General features: G+C 33.6%; 1 protein-coding gene across 1 annotated transcript; it reads right to left on the bottom strand.

The window, feature by feature from the left end:
- Window positions 1–2,405: 2,405 nt before the first annotated feature.
- LOC112459010 (chymotrypsinogen B-like) lies at window positions 2,406–3,229 on the bottom strand. The gene is made up of 3 exons (XM_025022874.1): window positions 3,214–3,229; window positions 2,801–3,030; window positions 2,406–2,597 (listed from the first exon to the last, which is right to left on the bottom strand). The coding sequence occupies exons 1-3, from the start codon at window positions 3,227–3,229 to the stop codon at window positions 2,406–2,408; spliced, it is 438 nt and encodes a 145-aa protein (XP_024878642.1).
- Window positions 3,230–17,931: the final 14,702 nt, after the last annotated feature.

The following is a 17,931-nucleotide window of genomic DNA, read 5'->3' as shown; positions in this document are numbered from 1 at the left end:
GAATTTTTGCGAAAAGATCGTCAGTCTGAGGAGTATTCGATTTCTTCTTCTTTTTCTCTTGATTTGCTTTAGATTGGTTGGATTGTCGCCTTGCTGGTTCACTTGAGCGTTATTAATTGCGGCACAGTTGTTACTGTGCTCGTTTTTTTTGTTTTCTTTTTATTTTTTTTTGTTGGAGAGGAAAATCTTCGTTTTGCCCCTCTAAAAATGTTCTCCTGATACTTCGTCGATTTATTAAATTGCAAAAACATTTAGCTTACATCAAAATTTTTCAAAAACTATATAATAAAGTATATTTTCCTTTAATACTTTTCGAGAACAAACCCATATCGAAAAATTAACCACGAAAACATTTAGCTTACATCGAGAGCTTTCAAAAACTATATAATAAAGTATATTTTTCTTTAATACTTTTCTAGAAAAAGAAAACGTTGCATAAAAACGTTGCAAGAAAACGTTGCAGTCATACCCCCATTCCCTCCGAGAAAGACGTAGTTCTACGTCAAAATGTCATAATAGTTATAAAATGTGTGTAAGAAGTTTATTAAGATGTAAGAATAATAAACAAATTATAAAACTAAAAGATTTTAAAAAGAAAATAGAAGAACGATAGATGCATTAAAGGTTATATTAGTATGCGATTCAAGAAAAAGAAAGAAAAAGAACACGTAAAAGATTTCGATTTTTATAGAGTGTCTGTACTGTGTGCGTAAATCCCGCATGCTAAAAATGCCGTATATCCTAAACAGAAGAAATATACAAGATATCAAGCTAAACAAAAAATACAAGAGCTATGCTTGTATTTTGCTATATTCCATCCTTTACTATCCCTCTACACTTATGTATCATAAAATAACCATTAAACTTTTTACATTCCCTACAATAATTATTTTACGTAGGTCATAATATATGATCGCGTTACTTTGTATGATAAGAAATTGATTCAACTCACGACGGTTTCATTAATATTAATAGTAAAGAACTGAAATTACAACACAATACTAATATGGCATAAAGACATATAACAGTGTGATTGCGAGCAAGTATCTTTATTCTTTCTATTTTTTTTTACTTTTGCGGCGTAAATCTACGCGCGGCGTAAATACTGAAGTTACCTTATACTTAAAAAAGAGTTTTTTAATTGCAGTATAATCATTTAACAAGCCAATATTGCTATTATTCGATTTTAAGGTAGTTAGTCCGTAAACTCATTTTCTTTGAAACCTCATAAAATTTTAACAGTATATATTAATGTAAACACGATTTACAAATCTGTGCAATTAGAAAAAATTAACCGTATCGAAGTTGAGATAATTGAAATCATACTTTTTACATGTATTACAGGTTTTACATGTATTATATAGGTACAAAAACGTCTTCCAACATCATGTTTCTAATTGAAGCGATTAAACTACTCTTGCGACTTTTATGAAAAACAAGAAGACGATAGAAGAGACTTGTAAAAATATACTTACAAATATACAAGACCTTTGACCATCTAGTTTCGAAGTAATTGATACTTAAAGTTCACACACAATTTCTGATACTAACGGTGGACGCATATGACAGCTAACCTTCGAAATTAGCTTTGAAGTGAACCTAATCTAATAGCACACATTAGTTTCTAATATATATGTACATATGAAATTCTTACACACATGCATAACGCGGACAATTCCAGCCAAATACTACATGTCATTTGTCTATTATTAACTTTTTGACATTATTATTACGGACTAACTACCTTATAAGAATCGATACAATTCTTCTTGTGCGGACTCGACTTCTTTTGTTTGTTGGCTAAAGGCAAAAAAGTCATCATGATCATGGAGTTTTTTACTTAAATTTGGGAAATTCTCAAAAGAACGAATATGCCTAATAGGTCTTCTAAATAATTTTTAGCAAGTTTCTTTTCTTCACCATTTTAACTTAATCCAATTCAACTTAAATTTTGGGTGCAAACTTGCGAAAATTAACTTCTTTTTTTTTAATATCGGTGATGCACGACTGCCTGTCTGACTGCGATAATTCTTTGCTGCAGATCATCTGAAGTATAATACCTCTGGTATCACATAGCAAAGGTCTGCGAAGCAATTTTTGATAATTTGTTGGATACAACTTATAAATAATTATCTAATTTGTTGTAATCTTTATAAACAAGGCGTATAGCCATAAAGAATCTATAAAACGTTTAGTTAAAATATTTTAATTATCCATCGAAGCTCTATGAAACATCTATCGTTAATCTATATGACGTCTAAAAGAGATCTATCAATACGTCTAATGGAGGTCCAATGGAGATGTGAAATGCGGAACTATGGATGCTAAATAGACGTCCATGGGAAGTTACATGGATGTTTAATGGAGGTTTTTAATCTCCATGATGGACGTCTAGTAGACGTCTATTAGAGCTTTTTGTAACGAGTTACTTCCCAACTCTGTCGCTTCATAACTTCGCGAATCCATTCTATATATGCAGAAACCTTAATATACACTCCAGGTAAGTTGTCAGGACAAGATTGGTCTCCGTAAGTCATAATACCTATTTGAAAGTCCTGGCCATTTTTTCTTACGATGAGAGGATCACTGCTGTTTTTCTAAAAATAAAATATTATTTAACGAATATTAAATAACTGTTACGAAAAGAGAGAAACTTTCGAATTTTATTTATTAAAGCTGCAGACTAAAACGATATAATATTATTTATGCTGCGCGAATTAGAATATTGCACTTATACTTGCAATTTTTGTAGTATATATTGTCATAAACAATAACTTTATTATTTGTAATTATGTTTTACCTTGGGACAAGCGAATTTTCCAAATTCTGCGGCAGTGCAAATGTGATTGTCGTTGATGGGCCAGTATTGCCTGCATATATTATTTTTTATAATCGGCAACGTGGCGTACTTAAGTTTCATTGTATCCCACATAATTTCGCTAGCCGTGTTATTTTTTTTCCAACCGACCACATACGCATATTTGTTCATGAAGCTCTCGTAATATGCGAATTTTACTGGCTGAATATTATCTAAAATAGAGAAATATTATATTTAACTAATAATTTCTTAAAATCAATATTAAGACATGATATACATTCGTAAGACTTTTTCAGTAGTTTTATAATTTGTGACAATTTTTTAGTATGCATTAAAGTATATATCTAACAAGGGGACCTTCAGGCTAACGGATTTTTGTTTTTTTTCGTACTTACTGTACTTGAGGGTCATCACTCGGACATCAATTTCCCAAAGTATTAAGGCGCGCTTTTCAGAAAAACTCGGGAAAATCGACTTTGAAGAATTCCGACCGCGCTATGTACACAGAATTTTAATTTTAATGTAAAATTTATCAAATCCATGCACTGAGAGAAAAGTTATACTAATGGTAACAAAAAAATATAGTTGTTCACAGATAATAAATAATTTTGTTACGATAGCAAAATGGAAGGATTTTTTGGTTGATTAAGCAAAATTTGGTAAATTTTTTGAGTTAACTAAACAATATCATTTGGTTACTCATTTGGTTGTAGTAATTATAAAGTTTGATCGTAGTTACAAAGCAATACGGAACGGTATGATACCTGCAGTTAACCTAACAATTTCTTAGCTCTCCGTTTGACAGTCACCAGCGTTCGAGCCAAAACAACATCTGCTCGTAAAATTTACAAGCCCGGCAGGAAATATTAAATAAACGATGTTTATCAAAATGACTACATATAAAAACGTTATCTACAATGTTAACACACATGTTTTATGAATTGTTTAAGATTTTTTAAAATACTTTAAGGTTATGGGGAAATAACGTCAAAGGCGACACATCTACCGATCCACGTTGTCAATCGAAAGATCCCAAATAACGTTGTCAGACGGAGGGTTAATAGATATATATATTTATATTTTCTAAGGAAGAAATTTAAACTTGTTTTTAAATTTATTTTTTTATAAGTTTGCTTTAACGATTAAATCATGTACTGAGATATATTATAGCCGTGTGAGTGGACATATAACACTATTATTGAATATATCATAGAATAAATGTGTTGCTCGAAGTAAAAAAAATGTTAGATATATTGCATGACCTCCGGTTGAGAAAGATAGAGATCATTTTACGAGCATCGTCGGCAGAGAATTAATCCAACTTTCGAGGTGAAAGCGTCTTTAATGTTTTATTGATTTACTTATTTATAAGAGACCAATGTCAATAAATTCTGAATATTGTTAAAAATTTTTTATCACACTTAAAGTAATAAGTACATCATAAGTACATCATAAAGGCTTGATTTAATTAGACAGCTATGAATAATGATGCTGGATCGTGAGTATCATATAACAAATAACAAAATAAGCAAAATTTTTATTTTTTATTATTACACATAGTGTAATATTTACTTACAATTAGATTTGAGTTTTTTTAATTTATAAACTTTTTAGTTTATTGACGGCAATTAATTATACTATAAATTATTCTGAAGAAATAATATACTATAGTTGCAGATTGAAAACTTTTTTGAACTTGCAAAAATGTGAAAAGTAATATAAAATTTAATGCAACATTGGCATTCTCCACTTTCTTAATTAAAAAATATATTTACTTATAAGATAATAAGGTATTTTACAGTGAAGATAAAATATCGTAGCAAAAAGCAATTTTTTATTATCAATTTGATTGTCGTAATCGCGAAGGAAAACGTATCTATATATAAAAGTAATTTTATAGTCGGCTGTTTTAGTCGGCTGTTTCAATCAATCATTATCGTAAAATAAAAATATTTTTAAAAAATAATAAAGAAATAATCTCTTTACATCTTCCTTAAAGTCATTTCGATAGATGTGTAACTTTGCTATTGCATACATCGTGCTCAGTTGTCATATTATATTATATAATTTTTGTATCAGAAGTCATATTTGTTGAGATTCTTTAGGATAGCACGCAATAGCACGCATGCAAACAAAAAAGCACTTGTAGCATACGTCGACAGCTTTAAGAGCACTTTCAATTTTGTATAATGTTTTATCGATGCAAACGTAGTTAACTGAGCTAGCGTCACATCCTACGAAAATAATAAATGGTTGCAGAGTCAAATTTAACGCAGCTGCTCCTTTCCTTGACGTTCAATATCACGTTCAAAATCAGCAAAACTCTGGAATAACAAGAAATAAATATCTCTTTCAGCTCAACTATAGCAATTATATTTTTACATACATAAAATTGTTTTACATAAAATATAAAGGATATGCTAAACATAAATACGTACCAGATGACGAACAGCATTGGCAAGCTGAAAATCATCAATTTCGCACACTTCAATTTCTATATGTTTGTTTTCTTTCTGCTTGATATGTTCCTCTTCATCTGACTGAACAAGTCCCTTTTCCTTACCAACAATTATTTTAACATTGTCAACCTGTACATACAGTATCAATTATCTCAGCATCACTTGCACGTTCTACGATTACATTAGGATCGAGTAGCTGTTTCAGATGTGATATTGTTTGTGTCATTTACTGTTACGGGATTACTTGTTTCAAAATGCGTTCAGCATTTAGTTCACGTTACATATATTTCATTTTCAGAAATAAATAAATACTTTATATTGATTTATTGATACAATTGAGATGAGAATACTAGCCATTGTGTATGTAAAATATAGATAAAGATAAATAAATATAGATGAAATAAAAGTCTTTACTTACCCTCAAACAGTTGTATGAGATCAGGAAAATCTCACTGTTTTAATAAATCTTTGACTGTTGTATCCATAATAAGGTTATGTGAGGTTATGTGAGGAGAGAAAGAACGCACAAAAACCTAAACGGTCACTTTAGATGTTAGGTCCTTCTTTGCCCTTGCTTTGTTATTATGCAGTGTCTAGAATAAATAAATACTGACAAGGACGAACAGGTAGATCGACAGGCAATAACTGACAGTCCGCTTAACGCTTGCCGTGCGAAGAACTAAGGGTGCGTTCTCCTTATCGCTCATGTAATGTTTTGTTCCGGTAACAAAATATTCAATTTTTCATCACAAAGGATTATTGTACATCATACCAAACAGTCAACAAAATAATATTATGCGTGGTAACCAACGGTTTGTTTGATCACATATCAACAAATAGTTTTTGCGTCAGTAACAAAATTTTGGTTGTTTCAACAAAACATTTCTCTCAGTGTGCTAATTAATCTTTAATTATCGTTTTCAATGAAAAACTTACATCTTCTTATTTTGAATATTGGTACAAAAATGAAAAACGTCAGGTAGGAAATAAAATGGTTTTATATTTTTGAAAATTACGAGAAAATACAGCGCAAAAATGATATCAATAAAAATATTGTTTAATTTTTAAAAGTGAATTATATGATATGAAATATATAGTTTAAAATATATTGTATACAGTCGTTTTACACGTCAATATTGCACGAACCAGGATGATATTTATCGTAAAAGCAAGGGAAACAATAAGTTTCACGGCATCTAGCACACCGTACGAACGCAGATATTTTACAGGCGCAAGGTTTTTTTAAAATGTCTATTGGAAAACATACTTCATTGACGTTCATAAAAATGTCTATGTCATCACAAAGGTTTGAAGCGAACCACGCGTATCGAATCATGTTCTTAAAGATTGGAGAGAACAGCTGGTGATGTACAATAGATTGAATTTTAATGCAATCTTCTCGGGAATTAATTTCGCGTTCTTGTTCGATCAAGTAGGCGCAATTTTGAAGACGCTTTATGAAATTTTTTACCTGTCTATAAAAATATACATCACAAGGTTGGACCAAAGGGGTACATTTCGGGGAAATAAATTTAACAATGCATGTTGGCAGACGCTTATCGTTTAAAAAAATTTCATCGTACATCTCCGGCTTGGTCTGTCCTCCCCAAGAATCGACGAGTAAGAGAAACCTTTCTTCTCCCACGTATTGCTTTACAGTTTTAATTAAAAAGGTTTTGTATAAATTCGTTGTCAGCTTTCCCGATTTCGACGATGTGACGACGACGTTACGATATTTTTGGACATACTCGTCCACCGATTTCTGAACTCTGGGTCCAAATGAACCTGTTGGTTCTTGTAGGCACACGAAAACTAGGAGTAACAATTTCCCAGATAGAGTGACACTGTACTGCGCTGTGTAGGAGTGGGTCATCTTATTCATGTTCTGCCTTTGAACAAGAACTACCTTTGATCCTTGGTTTGCGAGTGTTCTGTTAAAGGTGGACTGATATTGGCACCCTGAAAAATATTTTTTTAAATTCACCATATTAATTATACGAAAGTGTATTTGATATATGTATAATAAATCCTGGACATATAAATATTTAGCAAATATTTAAAATCTCTTTATTATAAATATTTTTTTGCTACATGAGTCATAAAAAAATGAAATTTTTGTAAATACCTGTTTGGTCAGTATTGATGACAAAATTGGGATTGAATTTTGATATCAGGTCACGAGTCTGTATGCGAAAATTTTCCGCAGCAACTAAGGTTTCCTCTATTGTTGCACTTTCTCTTTTGGACACATTTTTCGTTATCTTTCGTTGGCGAATTCGATGTTTTCGTTTGAATCGCTCAACCCACGAATTGGAAGCTTTGAAATCCAAATTTTGAAATTGACTTGCAGCAGATAAAGCCCACTGCTGCAAGTTTCTTGTCGTTACTTGCTGATGGATTTGCCGAGCTTCTGTGAAGCGATCATATGTCCACGAGTCGATAATCGCATATTTGTCGAATATGGTTTCACCATCTTTAATATGTTTCTCCCATTTCGCCAAATCCTCCATACGTTTTAATCGAAAACATCCTTTTTTTTGTAGATTCTTCAGACTCCAACTCGGATGAGATTTAGCAATATTTAAAACTTTTATATTTCTTCTTTAATACTGCCATAATAATTTACAAAATTATATATAATTGCAGATGACTGGACCCGGAGAGTCCGAAATGGGAGAAGTTATTTGCCCAGTTAGGCGATTTTTGCAAACGCGGCATTCCTTTATCGTGTGAAAATATCTGAATCCGTTATTGCAAATAAATTCTTCGGACATTTTTTTCTAAAATTTTATTATAATAATACGACTGTAATCTCACAAATCAATTTTAATTTAATTATTGTTTACAATATAGCTATTAATAAATATTATTATCATAATACACTTCAAATAAAGAAAAAACTTTCGGATATAAAATCAATTTGGATATAAAAACAATTCTAAATCAACGACAAAATCTTTTAAAACAATTTTAAAAGAATAACAACACTTCTGCCTCATGAAATGGATTTCACCTATAAATTTGTGACACATAACATTTTAGGCTACTTTTTATGGGCTTAACTCAAAATCGAATTTTTTTGAATTGTGACAGTATTTTTCTAGGGTGTGATATATTATTCTCTTGCTTTTTAGCTTTTCAAACATAGCTATTTTGTGAACAATTACGTTGAGAGTCAGTGGGCGTTATAAGTAATTCTTATTCCACAAAAAAAGAAATTTATATAGCACAACTTTATACTTACAATAAACTTTACACGATGAAATATAAACTATGTTGTAAATACGCACCGCGATTTGAAGAACTGACAAGAAATTTTCGGGAACTGTCTCTACAGTTTTCGAGACTTCTCTTTTTACAGGAACCAAAGAGAATATATCTTATCATTTTTTTTGGAAAGCTTTGGTCTAAGCCCGATGTTCATAGTCAGATCTTATATTTAAGACCGTCTTAAGTACAATCTTAAGATGTTATGAACCAATCACAGAGCCGTATTAGCATCTTAAAACATTACTTAAGATAATCTTGAAATAAGATTCGACTATGAATACCGGCCTAAATGATTCATCCTATAAGGGATTACTCTAGTGCTATATATTATATTTTTTAAATAAGTACGTGGAAGATATGCGAGTATATCGTATTCTAAGAGTTTTCAAAATATTATCGCATTCCTAAGCAGATAAGTACGTGAACGATGATCATACTATTTTCACAGTACCTCCAGAATGCGCCTGCGTTTGTAATTCTACTGTTTGCCAGGCTATCTGATACACTTATAACCGACGATGTTTCAAATTATTACTTCCTAAAAAAATGTTGAGAATCAACACGGACGTTGCGAAAGCATTATTGTTTATAGTGCAGTGCTATTAATTCGATGGCAAGGTTGACATTCGCCAATAATTATTGTAACATATGTCTTGAATGAGGTAAGAAAATGAAACCGGTTAATAGTAATCAGCCGCGCCGCTTCTGCAGTTTCTATAAAAAAAAGTTATACACTGTTAAATTCGTTGTGTTAAATTATACTCAACTTTGGCACATACAATTTTGTGATAGATATAGCGTATATTTATCTTATGCAAGAAAATATATATTTCTCATACGTCGCGCTTCTTCTCTTATCGCTTTTAATTTTATTGCCAATTCAGTTGTATGTAGATGGAATGTTTCACAAGTTTGTCTTCACCACGGAAAGCAATTGCAATTGATAAGCATTCGTTGCTTTTTCGACGTGTACGAGGATGACGACTTTTTAAATGTGGGAACGGCCTGATAGACGGAGAGCTGGCTACATAAAAATGCAAGGTATAAGGTACATGAAATATTTATAGCTAGAGAGGTTCCATTAGCACTCCCGAACACTGAGTGACCAGTCTGCCTGCGCGCTTAGAAAGATTAAGGCGGGGGTGGACGGTCAAAAATGTTATGAGATTAATTAGTAACAATTTAGATTCAATATAATAAATAAATATTAATCATTTTATTTTTAACAATAAAAGAATGAATACAAACTGAATCCATTAATGGAAAAAAGAAACACGTAGTATATTCATATAAATAACAAAATAACATATCGTAGTAACGCATCGTTAAGCGCAATCGAAACCGCGCTCTTCATTACAATCTGCCTCGATGTTGTCTTCAGTTTTTTTGTCTGCCATTTAGCACATAGCTTCGTTAACAGTTTAGTAATTATTACCAATAATTTTTAATCATGTACCTTATCATTTTTTTTTCACAAAAGTTAACGCCGTTTTGTTGCAGTCTGCCGGCCCTTCCTCTTCCACGAAATCGTCTGCCAATAATTTTCCGCGTATCGTAGCAACAAATACTGAACATTCCTATAATTTTTATCCCTGAGCTTTATCATTTTTTTCCTTGTAAAATTTGTCATTTTTGACCGTCCACCCCCGCCTTAATCTTTCTAAGCGCGCAGGCAGACTCTCTAGCTATAAATATTTCATGTACCTTATACCTTGCATTTTTATGTAGCCAGCTCTTAGACTATGAGGTGAGTTTTGTATATCACAGTGTCGAAAAAATAAACCTCCCTTCATAGTAATTTTTTTTATCAATTAAGTATCCGTATACTTATTCTTTTATTCAATATGGTTCCGAGACCTAACCCGCATAAAACTAGGCTTCCCGCCCGGCTAACAAAAATGAAAAAATTGTATAAAACATTCATATAATTGTAAATTTTAAAAAATTATTATTTATATTTAATTTTAAATAAAAAATATGGAAATACTTTTTGTAAAATCGTTATAAAAATACGTACTTTTCGAAATTCAGAGCTAAAAAATGCAAACAAATCCATAAGGATTTTGTAAGAAAAAATGTTTTATTTACGATAATAATAAGAAAATTTGGGTAAATATCCCGTTTAGGGGACCCACCTCCGATGGCCTTGACCTTCACATATGTTGTCAAGGTCACCCTCCTGAGTGACCTTCAGAAGGTTTTAGTCGGGGGTCGCTTTTAATTAAAAAGTTATAAACAAAAAAAGTTTCGAAAATATAGCAGTTATTTTAATAGTAGGTGAGCCCAATAGGGGTTAACATATAGGGAGATACCTTGCACCCTGTTGAGTACCTCTACTATATATAAGCCCTTAATATAGGATCGCGCGTCTAGGGCAGCCGATCAGAATAGTAAAAAAAAATCAATCGTTAGAAATACTCGAGCGCGTCAGATTAATGTAAGGTGGGTTAATAACATGCTGAAAAGTGTTCATTTCAATAATCTGACGATTTGAGCGTGACGTAAGGAAGAGGGAGGGTCACAAACTTGAAAAAAAACAACGTCACCTTGACATTCTCGAGCGCGGTCGTTTTTTTTTTCCCGTTTTCAACCGTTCCGTACAGCCACCCTCACCATGCAAACCGGCAGATTAACATACCTCCAATATCAGAGACACGTGGGGCATATACACTATCAATATCTGACGCGCTCGAGTATTTTTATGTAACTATTCCTGTAGACGCTTCCCCCACCGGTGAAAGGGTGTACATTATATAACCTTTTTTTTTCTACCATCTAATCTTCAAAATCCAATAGGTTCCTACGACGCTCGAGTAAATCGCCGTTTAGCCCTCTGGGCTCACTTACTATAAGTACTGAGAGGCATAAACGACTAATATTACGTTTTTCTTTAAAGCAGAGAATATACTTTATTTCGCGAGAAAGTCGCTGCTTTACCAAAACACAACATTTAAAGCAGTAAATTGTTGATAAATTGAAGTCTTTTTTGTTAAAGCAGAGAATACTTACATGGGTTAGATGACGCGTTTTAAACAGTTGAATACTTTTAAAGCGCGTCATCTAACCCATGTGGCATCTCGCATATTAACTTTCCACGCATGAAAAGTTCACGCATACACTTTCCACGCGAACCGAGGTTCACCCACACCCCCTCCTGCTTTCGGGGGAGGTGCGGTAGCCCCGAAATAGTTCACGCATACACTTTTCACGCGAACCGAAGTTCACCCACACCCTCCTGTTTTCGGGGGAGGTGCGGTAGCCCCGAAATGGTTTACGCATGGGTTAGTTGACGCGCTTTAAACAATTAAATACTGTTAAAGCGCGTCATCTAACCTATGTAGATTAGTGACGCGCTTTAAACAGTTAAATACTTGTAAAGCGCGTCATCTAACCTACGTATTTTCCAAACTTTTTTTGTTAATAACTTTTTAACGAATAACGATTGACGGCTAAAACCTTCTGAAGGTCACTCGGGGTCATGACCTTGACAACATATATCAAGGTCATTGAAATCGGTGAGGTCGCCAAACCTTTTTTGTTAATAACTTTTTAATACAAAGCGATCCCCGACTAAAACTTTCTGAAGGTCACTCAGAAGGGTGACTTTGACAACATATGTGAAGGTCAAGGCCATCGGAGGTGGGTCTCCTAAACATCCCCTAACGGGATGTTTACCCAATATATATACACGGACCTTCCTCCCGCACCCACCTCCGCCGGTAGACAAGCGTGGACCTCGCTTTACAACTTATAAGGGTACATAAATATATGCTAAATTGTAAAGCAAAATTATAAAAAGCACATACATGGGGGGGGGGGGTGCAGAGGAGCAAAGCCCTCCCGCCCACGCATGTACTTTGATATATTATATAAGATATATTTATCATTGAAAGCTAACAACATGTGACATGCATTAAGTATATACATACGTTTCAAATTCGTGCAATTTTGCATGCGCGTGCGGCCACTATGAACACGCGCACGTGGCCGCAGGGCATGTTCAGGGATGCGTTCCAAAATTCACTCTAGGCTGCGTTCGGAAACGTCACCCGGGTACACACGGGTATACTCCCTTCTCCTTCTAACTCGCTAAGATAGAAAGAAAAAGGAGTATACTCGTGTGCACTCGGGTGACGTTTCCGAACGCAGCCTTAGGGCCACTTCGACCAACGCCGATTAACTTTAATCGACGATTAACTCAATCAGCACTGTCGCCAACAACAAGATATTTGTCGTTGTGTATGTCGTTCTTAACCAAGCTTTTCAAATATTATACTACTTCAATTCTTGTCTAGAATTAAAGTACGCATCAAAATCTAGGTCATGGTGGTCAAATTTATATGTGGTCCCTAAGAGCAAAAAGTCGACTTTAAGTCGACTTGAAGTCGACTTCTACCGATACTGACTTGGCAGAAAGTCGACTTGAAGTCGACTTTTGTCCTTAAAAAAGTTGACTTTTCTGCCAATTTCGGTAGAAGTCGACTTCAAGTCAACTTCTCGTCATGACGAAAAGTCGACTTTTAGTCGGCCGACTTCAAGTCGACTTCAAGTCGACTTTCGTCCTTAAAAAAGTCGACTTCTCTGACAAAAGCACGGTCTTGTAAGACCGTGGACAAAAGTCAGTTTCGGTAGAAGTCGACTTCCCGTCATGATGAAAAGTCGACTTCCCGTCAACTTTTAACGTCAGGTTTCTAGAATTGAATAAATGGAAAGTATATTTTTAAGGTTATGGGTATGACAAATGTTTTTTTATGACTGTACGTTACATGTTGCATTGTGTTTGCTGGGTAACTCGTCCTAAAATATGAGAAAGAGTTTTCGTGAATTATCCAAACGTCAAAGGGATCGACGTATTTTGCTGCTTTATAATCGTACGCGTAATAATTTTGAATCTCCTGTTTTAATAAATAACGATGATAGTGGTGGTGACATTCTTCCTGGGCCATCTGCGGTTTATGATATGGACGTTTCTGTTCCCGATGCATCGTTAATGCCTCTAGAGACTGATGATGAATCAGAAGTTGATAGCAGTGACAATAATGAATATGATAATTGTGAATCATCCAAAAGGTAGTGCTGACTGCGATGTAAACATTTCAAATGATATTGCCCGTTCTCTTAGCGATGATATTCGTGATTGGGCAATTGAGTTTGGTAGAACTCAAAAAGCTCTAACTCATTTATTACATATTCATAAACGTCATGGATTCGATGTACCTACAGATGCACGTACTCTTTTAGACACTCCAAAGCCCCATAGTTATGACGTTAAAAATCTTTCACGAGGTCAGTATGTTCATTACGGTTTAGGTAAAGCGCTGACAATTATTAATTAAACTCCACAAGCTTTTCTTGGTCAAACTGTTATTCAGTTAGATATAAATATAGATGGTTTGCCAATTGCAAAAAGTTCCAAGAGTCAATTGTGGCCCATACTAGGTATAATATCAGATTTAAAGCAAGTACCCTTTCTTATTGGTGCATACCATGGCTACAGTAAGGCTCCGTTATCTGAATTTCTTCAGCCGTTCGTTGACGAATGTACAGTATTACAAACTGATGGATTTGAAGTTAACGGTTTGATGTATTGAATTAAGATTCGAGCTATCATTTGCGATTCTCTAGCTAGAGCATATGTTACTTGTACTAAATCGCATAATGCGTATTTTGGATGTGGAAAGTGTACAGTTAGAGGTAGAAGTATCAGCAGACGTATGACGTTTACAGACATTACTGCATCTCTTAGAACTGACGCTGATTTTAAAAATAGGATTTAACTACAGCACCATCTTCCAAGTATTTCTTCTCCATTTGAACTTCTTTCTGTGTCTATGATAAGATCTTTTGTTATAGATTATATGCATAACTCTTGTTTGGGAGTTATGAAACAACTTTTACGCTTATGGATGGATAAATCGCAAACATCGAGGGTTGCTCAACTTCATCTCAATTCTTTATCCACTTTGCTAAAAGATATTTCAAAATTTGTTCTAATGAAGTTTGCCAGAAATCATTTCGATTTAGACGAATTTTCTCGATGGAAAGCCACACAATACCGAACATTTCTTCTCTATTTAGGACCTGCGGTTTTGCTAAATTGTTTACCCTCTGACAAGTATCTCCATTTTAATGTCCTGAATTGTGCAATGCGATTATTATGTGCTGATGATTCTTGCGATACATACTACGACTATGCAAACGATCTCCTTCGTAATTTTGCCCAAAATATGGAACATTTATATACAGCAGAGAGTGTAACATATAATCTTCATAATTTGATTCACCTAGCAGCAGATGCTAAAAATTTCGGACCTCTCGATACATTCAGTGCTTTTCCTTTCGAAAATTTTTTATTTAAAATTAAGAAATTGCTTAGAAAGTTCGAAAAACCACTTCAGCAGATATACAATCGTTTGAGTGAACAATCTAATTTAGTTTCAAATAAAATTGAACACTCATCTAATAATCTTGAGGGTCCTCAATTATTACAAAAAAGCAATGAATTATTACAAATGGGATGTACCAACGCGCATACTCGAATTAAATTTCCAGCATTTACATTAACAACCAAAGAATATAATAATTACTGTTACATCAAAGAAAATAATTCCATAAAGATTGTTTGTATACAAAGTATAGGGTATTTCCATGAAGATGCTGTGATTCTTGGTAGAAAGTTCATGAGCATGTCAAGTTTGCGAAATTATCCATGTGATTCCTCAAAATTACATATCTTTGTTGTCAAAAATTTATCAGATAATTTAGAAATGTGGCCAGTTTCATCGATACAAAACAAAGGTTTTCTTATTCCATTAAAAATCGACTGTGCATCTTATCTAATCCTTCCATTATTACATGTTAATTACTAAATTGAATCCGTGTAAAGGCTCTGGTGAAAATCAAAGAGAGTGTGGAACGGGCTAAGTAAGAGCCAAGTGCTAATTATAATCGCAACACCGTCAGCCTTAACAGGAGCAGCATCCAAGCGAATAAAATCAAAACCGGAAAAATTTAGGTGTCAGGATGTAACCACGTTTCCGTAATAAGAGCAATGTCGATATTATTAGAGCAAATAATGCTAGTGATATTCCACAAGCAGATCTTTAGAGGTGAGGTAGAAGGGAACATTTTAATTTATAAGATCAGCTGCTTCAACGAACATCTGTAGCTTACTGAGACCATCTGTACACGTAGCAAGTTTTTTATTAAGATCTCTTATGATATTGAACATTGATTTTATATTAACTAATTTACTCAGTTTTTTATTTCGAGGATTAATCCGTTAAAATCTCCATGTCACCTGAGTTCGCATAATCACTCATGTTATTATTGTTAATGTGTTCGTTAGACGTTTTCAAGGCCTCGGCATAAGTTCTAGGGGGCGAATAGGAAACATGTTTGTTCGTTGGAGCAACTGAGCTGGCTTTAGGACGTTGGCCCCTTAAAAACTAATTTATTTTTTGAATATACGTTTAATTTTAACGATTTCATGCATTTTGTTATTGATTTTTTATAGTTTCGCTAAAGATGGTCCAAAATTCGGACCGAAACGTACGGTTTTAAAATTTAATTATTATCATAAATAAAGGAATATTAACCTTTGTGCACCGTCAACAGCGCTTGGCTCTTACTTAGTCCGTTTCACACTCTCTTTACTAAATTGTGAAATTCACTTTTGACATTTTTTACTTTTTTTAAATAATCACAAACGTAAAAGTTGTTTCAAAACACAAAAATGATTCTTTAAATATCTATCAGACACCTTTCTCTTTTTGTTAATTATTCCTCTAATTATTCAGTGGACTAGGCCTCCTGGGGATACCACTTAAAAAAAAACGCATCAACAATAGTACCTCATGGGTTATGTGGAAAACTATTGCAATCAAATGAAAATAATTATTTCATATATTTATATAAATTTTATATATTTATATGGAAAATGTCTACAAAATTATTTTTACAAATCACATCATAAAAGAAAATCGACAAATAAAGGTATGTTGCATTACTAGAATTCTAATTATTAATTTGCAGAGATAAACAGAGTGTTTCTTAAAGACCGCCCATTGTAAGTACATAACGTTATTTCTTATCAAAAATTGAGTCGAAAAGTTCAGAGAGAGCCATTTTTTTCTATAATGCTTAATGAAGCAGTAATTATTGAGTTAAAGTTAATCCAATCAGCACTGTCTTTTAGTCGAGCGCTTACGCATACTACTAGGCGCGCAGTTCACTGATATGACCAGCTAAAGGGCAGCACTGAGTGGACTGACTTTACTCAATAATTACAAGTATTATAAAAAAAAAAATGGCTCAGGACTTTTTGACTCAATTTTTGAAAAGAAATAACGCTATGTAGTTAGTGGGCGGTCTTTAAAAAACACCCTGGTATGTAGACGTGGATAAAAAATAATTTTTAATTTCCAAGTTGCAATTAATTGCGAATATTGTTGTAAATAAAAAAACATTCATGTTTCTTCCCTTAATAAAAAAAAAAATCAGGTAATGCATTACATCGTAAACAAAAATATTGCACAGCAATCTGTTTCGCTTAGCTATGGCTATGTGGCTATGTGGCACGATCATGGAAAATTTTGGAATCGTCCAGAAAAAATAGGAGAAGGAGCAATAGCAATTTGAGGCGCATATGTTCATGATTATTAATCGATATGGAACTTTAATCCTTAACTTCCCATTAAATGAGCATTCCAGCTCTTAAACGAGATATATGTGATGGGATAAAAGCCGGGCCGGAATCGAACCACAGACTTGGAATCTTAGAACATTCTTTTTTAAATGTTGGGCAAGACAAAGAGATGGTTGTGTAAATCGCCTATTATATACTTCTAATCATTTTAACGTTATTTTTAAAAATGTTCTTGTAGTCTTTACATGAAATGTTTGTATAAGTCATAGTTTTTTGTATGTTACAATTATACTTATACAATACTTATATAATACTAAAACCGTGTTTTATGTTGAGTGTGCTTTTAACCTACTTGCAGATCTCTGAATACTGCGAATTTGATCTCCACCTCGACGTAACCATTCTTGAAATGACACTTCAAGTTCTCTAACAGTAGAGTTTGGAAACTTCTTCGACCCGTTCTCTGAAATAATAATACAAATAGTTAAATTTTTTATGCTATTACGGAAATACAGTCAAACCTACGATAGAGTCCAACCCACGATACAGTCCAAAAGAGACTTATGATACGGTCTGCAGCTGGAGAAAGTGTTCCCCCACTTTCCATCCGTTGCAGGACCGTATTTAGGCTATGTTCCGAAATCTGTTGATTTGACTGGTTCAGCTCTTCTAGCTGTCACTGTGATAAGCATAAGGCGAAATCAGCCGTTTCTAGTACTGTCAATACTTCAAACTAA

The sequence above is a fragment of the Temnothorax curvispinosus genome, unplaced genomic scaffold (genome assembly GCF_003070985.1).
Source record: "Temnothorax curvispinosus isolate PA1 unplaced genomic scaffold, ASM307098v1 QBEX01009444.1, whole genome shotgun sequence".
Taxonomy (NCBI): Eukaryota; Metazoa; Arthropoda; class Insecta; order Hymenoptera; family Formicidae; genus Temnothorax; species Temnothorax curvispinosus.
This window is presented reverse-complemented; position numbering and strand designations above follow the sequence as displayed.

Coding starts and splice junctions, on each gene's coding strand:
- LOC112459010 (XM_025022874.1), bottom strand. Junction 2,598..2,800: donor GAAAATTCGCTTGTCCCAAG/GTAAAACATAAT, acceptor TTTTATTTTTAG/AAAAACAGCAGTGATCCTCT.